At 35.8% G+C, this 6,916-nt stretch overlaps 1 protein-coding gene across 6 annotated transcripts in view; it reads right to left on the reverse strand.

Annotated features, from left to right (window-relative positions):
• Positions 1–3,282: 3,282 nt before the first annotated feature.
• Positions 3,283–6,916, reverse strand: part of LOC108755755 — a 15,647-nt gene continuing 12,013 nt past the window's right edge. For 5 of the 6 annotated variants that reach the window (XM_018498978.1, XM_018498983.1, XM_018498982.1 and 2 more), the window contains exons 2-3: positions 4,813–5,735; positions 3,283–4,016 (exon numbers count right to left, since the gene is read on the reverse strand). In XM_018498978.1, the coding sequence (XP_018354480.1) occupies positions 3,478–4,016; positions 4,813–5,735 (1,462 nt within the window). In that variant the 3' untranslated portion in view covers positions 3,283–3,477. Of the gene's footprint in view, positions 4,017–4,812; positions 5,736–6,128; positions 6,346–6,916 lie in introns of those variants that run through there. The other variant, XM_018498977.1, reaches the window with a different exon arrangement.

Raw genomic sequence — 6,916 nt, forward strand, 5'->3', positions numbered from 1 at the left:
TTTCTTTAAAAGTTGTTATCGATATTCATTTCATGCAATGCCTACTTTGTAGGATGTACAATTTGCACGCTGGCCTTGTCAACAGCGTATAATTAATTATTCATGCTACAGACAACACGATGGCTGAGTCTCATGACCCTTGAGCTGAGCCATCAAACGTTCGATTAAATAATTCGATTGCAATCAATTTGGCAACGGTTCGGACAGCTAAGTAACTTCATACGATGTAAGTTTCCCAACCCTTCCTCATATCAGCCATGAAAGTTGCGATAATTAATTCAATCCCTTAATATTCGAAATCTTATTTTCGGGAAATTTCGATTTCATATTTTTGCAATTTAGAAATAAGAATAATAAAAAATAATATTCATTTAATATAAAAGCTTTTAAATTAATAAGTTAATTAAACATTATGCTTTGCTAGATGCTTTTTAATTTTCATACACACGTATATATCAGAAAAGTTTTTCAAGAAATTATTTATTTTAAGAAATCTTCAAAAAAAAAATAATAACTTTGATAATAACACTCAATTAACTATACATACAATAGAACAATAGAATGTATAATTATATACATTCTATGTATAATGTAAGATCTATTTTTTTTTTGGCCGAACTATACTTTTGGAAAGTGAGATAGGTATATATATTTGATATTTGTCGAAAGCAAAAAAAAGAGTTCTAGGAACAGATCATTAATTTTTAATATTCACATATAGGTATATTTAATATTTTTGTAAATTTGAGATTATAATTCATGAAAACATTCGAAGGATACTACAAGCCACGACAGGCAGATCTTCTTATTCACTTGTTTTTAATTAGCTAAACCGACAGCTTTGTTGGTAGCTAATTAAAAACAGGTATACTCGTATACGCGACCTACATTTTATTGTTAACGGTTTACACACGCTGACAGGTTTTTAGTGTTCTAGATTGAAATCGTAGTAAGTATTATAACATCGCGTTTCGCCGGACAGAACTGGCATAACCGGCTTAATTCTGATACGTCGATCCGATTAGTATTACTTTCTAAATTGTGGACACAGCTCATCCTTATTCAAACATGTAGTTTGCAAGTTATCAATTAATCTTTTTCTTTTTCCTACATTTTTACAGTTACATATTTTTGTTTAAATATTTTTGTTTTATCTATTATAATATCTAATTTTCTCATTTAATTATTGATTTATTATATTTCCGTATATCTAATTATAATTTTGTATATCGATAAATATTGATAAACATTGATAAGATAAAAAGTGGCGGTGAAACTCTCCGCATTCGAATCGTTCACTAAATCGATTCTATTTCCGATATTTATTAAATTTTACTAAATTGCAATACAATTACTAAATTTTACTACATTATTTTGCATTTAATCACATATCATATATTTTTAAGATAATACAAAAAACTTAATTCGATAATCACATTGCTATAAGATAAATGAAATCCGTTAGCAAAGACATCACTTGAATTATTTATGAGTTATACACGAATTACTAGCGAAATTAAAAAAATTTGTATACTTACGATAAAACTTCATAGATGAAGCTCCACTTATCGTTTTCCCTTTGAATGCGCGCGTTGCATAATACAAAAGAATGCGCTCGAAAACTTGCGTGATATATTTTTCAACAGACGTAACGGCTTGAATGTACGGCAATTCCAGCGAGCAATGTCGGATTAGCAATTTAACAGCAAGGTCAATTACACGTTAGCCCGAACTAATATATTAATAAGCTCGTAAATTAGGCGACCGTATACGCGATAAAAGGCGTGGGTTGCAACGCGCGTTTGAGATTAGAATTCGAAGCTCCAGTCCCACTTCAGCTGCATCGCAGGGTGAAGATAAATCGCTCTTCTCGTCTCTTCCAGCAACGCAATAACTCAATTATTCACGAGCCGTAGAACAATAGTCTTTACGAAACGAGACACATCGCATTTACATAAAAGAATGAATAATTAAGATTGTTGGAGCGATAATTAGTAATTAGTTTTTCCTTCCTTCAATTTATCTTCATTCGGTGAACAGGTGCACGATGATTGAAACGCGGAAGTTTAGTTCTCACGAAGATTTCACTCTCTATCGTGCCTCCCTCTGTTCCTCCTCCTAAAAAAAGAAAGGAAGACTTCCGCGCTTGATTTCCCGGGGTTGATGGATAATGTGGGAATTGTTCGTTGCGTCAGAGGAACAGTAAATGAAGTATGCACAGTATATGCTTTAATTAACACGAGTGTATTATATATCTTTGTATATATTAGATACACGTTATATGTACACAGTGTTTGATGCAGTAACATCGGCAAGTCTAGCTTGCTTTTCGCTATTTAATTCTTCTAAATTTAATCCAAAAGAGACGAAGAGTAATTTTAGCAGAGTAGTTTTATCTGTTCTTCTTTTTATTTTAGCACGCAGCAACTAACGACTTAAGACAGACATGGGAGAGACGTGGATCTTACGTAATACATTAATAACACATCATGGGAATGTTCGTGTGTCATTAGACTTGTGTTACAGTGATAGCTTACAGTAACACAGCGGATATAGTGTAACGTGTGCAAAATGTTTTTACGCCGCATTTATGCGTATTTTCCGCTGGAAACGGTCACTTGATCGTACGGAAACTAAAATATTTGTCTGAAACCTTGCTTTTTGATTGAGAAAAATCCAAAACGTTTTTTTTTTTTTATAAATATATGCGTTGCGATCACAATTATTTTTTAATTCTATGATGCAATGCGTATGATGTAATTTGCTTTGTAGTTTTCTTTTCGATATCCTTAATACATTATATTTACGCAATTTTCTTAAAAATATACCTATGTATATATGTAATGTTCTATAATATTATTCTTTAGATGTATTAACGTTCTATATATAGATTGCAATTATCGTACTTGATCAATATGGCCAGTCTCCGTCTAAGTTTATGCAGTTACACGTTTATGTCAAACTACACGCGATTTTAAGAATATTATTTTTATTACGATTTAAGTATAAAATTCTTATTCTCACGTATATTTATCGCAAAACGCAGCGGTCTTACTTCGAACTAGGTATTAAATAAACGAATCCCAGAATCAAACAATCATATTTGATATCCCTTTTCTATTAATGTAGATTAACTTTTTTAATCTCTTAGTTTAACTTACTTTTCATCTTTTTCTAATTCTAAGAATTAGAAAAGAACGAAGAATAAATTAAACCGAGATTAAAGTTAATCTACATTGGAAGTAGAAATGGACATCAGTCTCGTTCAATAAAATGCGAGCTGATATTCCAATATTCTAATATATCAATGTTTAAATCGTTTGAATATTAAAGTAGTTTGAGTGCTAAAAACTTTTACACTAAAAATTTTTACATCTGTTATTGTCTGAATAATTAAATGCAGCTGTCAACGCTAACTGGACTACATTTTGCGCGTATATCTCTCGATACTCATAACAGGTAGACACATCCTTGATTCTAGCATTCGTCTAGTTCCTCGTCTCGGGAATTCCTACCGTAACACTTAATCGCCCTCTGCAATCTCTCGAGGTATTCTCGCAAAGCGTCTTCCTGGTCTAACTCCCTCGCATTGTCGGATCGCGCGAGGGATCGCTTCTGCACGAGGGCGGAGAGCATCAGAGTCACCACTGGTAGCGTCATGCCCAACAGGAAAGTTGGCGTCATGATATTTCTCAGACCATGCTTCTTGAAACCGCGATATAGCTCCGTCCAGATACCGTCCTCCTGTTCCTCTTGATGTTTGCCTAACTTCCCGTATAAATACGGCCGGATCTTACCGGTCGCGGCGATGTAGTTGTAATAGTGAGGATCGTAAGATTGTGCGTACAACTGCGAATAATAGACGTCCTTGTGGGGAGGCGGTTGATCGGAGTCCGGAAACCAGGCGCTCGCGTCTTCATAGGGAACCGGTGGGTTGCTGAGAATAGGCGGCCCTCGATGAAGACCCGGTGGTTTCGTGTAGATCACTTCCATCGGTGCCTTGGTCTTGAACGGAACTGAGACGTCCAGAAGATGATTAACATTATGGAGAAAAAAATTGTACAATTTATTCGCGGCAAGTGTATTCTATCTACGCATCCGTTTGAAAGAAGTACGCTATTCGTCACTATCGAAAGAAAAAGTTATCAATTAGTTGGTCATTCTAATATGCATAAAAGAATATTGATTTTTTTTCCGATAACTGAATTATGATATGACTGAATAATGATAAATCGAGAGATATGCATAAGAATATTGATTTTTTTTTTCCGATAACTGAATAATGATAATCGAGGATATGTGAGGTTGAATTATATTTATGTATAAATGCAGTATTATCATGTAAATTTTATTCAGGAATCCGCGAATGTATAATCAGTTTAAAAAAAAAAAGATGATATATTATAGTGAAAAGTGCTTATTCATCCTTTCTTTCTGCATAAATCTATTAAAAATGTGCAACGTGACGTAAGACATAACACTATTCTTGTAATATCAAGTAAAAGGTCACACTTCTCAAATCAATGTTTACGCATTTGAGATAAATATTTTCAGACATGAATAAATAAAACAGAATAAATTGAGTAATAATGAAACTTTAGTGTGAACAAAGAATCATTCTCTTTTAGAAAAAAAGATATAAATAATGGATGGAAATACTCGATAAACATGTAAATCATCCAACGAGAACAAAAAGTTTCTTCTTTGTTGAATCACAATTCGCAAAAAAGTATTATTCTCTCGCAACTAAGACTACTTGCCTCTTATCGAAACGGCCCGTCCGTCTTTTCTCTTTAAGATACGTTTCCTCACCTGCGATTGGTCCTTGATACAATGCCGGTCCTATTCTAGATTGCGCGAAGGAAAAGGGTTTCCCGCGTAGCCTCCTCATTCTCTCTCGCCACATTGCCGGCGTTATCATATCGTTCCTGGTATGGAAAGCGGGTACGAGTGGCACTGGTTGCATCATTTTCTGTGCCAGGACAACTCCAGCTGGTGCCCTGATTATAGGCTGTACCGCCTGTACTACGGCTGGTTGTCCCATATAGCCGTAAGTCTGGCCAGCGGACGGCAACAGTTGTTCCCGCTGATCGACCTGTGGCACTAGTTGCGGCACCAACTGGACTTGGTCTACTTGTGACGTCTGCTGCACTTGTTGCTGGTTTACTTGAGGGACTAGCAACTGTTGTTGCTCGATATGGGAAATTGATTGAGGATTGAGGGGCTCAATTGACTTCGATGACTCCTGATTGATGATCGCATCCGAAGATCGCGATTGGACCTCCGGCGACTGTTGACTGCGAAGATAATGATCGAGAGATAAGCGAGATTCCTCGGGTGTCTTGGAGTTTAAGAATGTGTTCAGCGCGACCTCCGCCTGGCTGACCGGTGTGTTTCCAGAAGAATCTTGAAACTGTCGAGCAGACGCATCTGATTGAAAGGTTTGAACCGAAGACGAAATCTGTGATTTGAGAAGATTATTGGTTTCCACCGATTGCTGCGAACGCCCATCGCTTTCGGATTCTACGATTGGATACATCTTCTGAGAATGAGACGATACTTCGGGGTTAGGGAGGTTGATTGAAACATCATTTTTCTTAGCTGCTCTCTCGGAAAGATTGCTTTCCTCCGCGATGTATTCGGTGTACTCAGTAAACGGATTTCCCTCGTAGTTGAGCTGGCTATTCGCCAGGTCGATCGCGAGAACGAGGAGGATTGCGAGTCTCGTCATGATTCTAAAAAAGTAAGATAACTTTAAAGTATCTGACACATAACACGAAAGATATCTATAATATTATACGAGAGTTCTCTTTATGACTGAAGATCGAAATAAATTTCGCAGTTTGCGACAGGATCAGATATGTATATCTGATATATATAAATTTGCATAAAAATTTTTTCTCATCATTTATTCTCATCAGTCTATTCGAAATTGTCACTATTTATCTATAACAGCTTTATCAAATTTGCTCGGTCATCTTTAACCGTTATTACATATCTCAATGAGACTTTGTTAGCGACGAAATTTCTCGCAGCAAATTTTAATGACGACATTCTCGGTCAAGAGAGTCGGCAATCAGACTGCCGCTATTTCAGCGGAACGAACGAGCGTGAGATTTTTAACGTACTGGAGAGGGAAGAATGCTCGCGCGGGATGCAGCTTCGCGTACATAATCACGATTGTCTCTTAATGCCCGCGTAAGTGGAACGGGACGGGAGAATGTCTCCCCGCGGCAATTTCGCCTCGAAGTCCTTTGCCATTATTTACAGCGGTTATCATTTAGTGACCGGATTCGACAGATGCGAGCAATCGAAGAGATAGATCAAGGCACTACAATAAATATGCATTATAATGCGCTATTATACGCATTCACAAATCGTTGACGGCGTGACACTTTCATCGATCAAAAGGCGAAGAGCGGCCAACGAAACGCGCAAGAAGAATTTCATTGACTTGTAAATATTTACTTAACTCGATTTGTCACGATCTCTCATTTTCGAAAATTCTATAGAACTCGTAAGATTTCTCCGTTAACAGATATTCAAAATTCTACCAGGGCACTGAACTGATGGATTCGTGGAGAGAGGCCCATGGCCTCCTCTTAGAATCTCCTTTTTTAAAAATATTTGTAGAAAATTAAACAATGTCGTGGCTTATTTCGAGCAATTAGAATAACTTTAAATTAATATAATTAACATAAGAATATAAATACTAAGTAATATTCTACACAAACGTTTCGGCTTACAAAGTCTTCTTTAGTGTTAAAACGCAGAAATACAATATTAAATTAACAAAATAAATAACAAATACAATGAAAATTTAAAAAAACCATCAGTGATGGTGGGATCACTGATGGGTTTTTTTAAATTTTTATTATATTTGTTATTTATTTAATTTGTTAATTTAATATTGTAT

Source organism: Trachymyrmex septentrionalis, unplaced genomic scaffold (assembly GCF_001594115.1).
Source record: "Trachymyrmex septentrionalis isolate Tsep2-gDNA-1 unplaced genomic scaffold, Tsep1.0 scaffold9, whole genome shotgun sequence".
NCBI classification, from domain to species: domain Eukaryota; kingdom Metazoa; phylum Arthropoda; class Insecta; order Hymenoptera; family Formicidae; genus Trachymyrmex; species Trachymyrmex septentrionalis.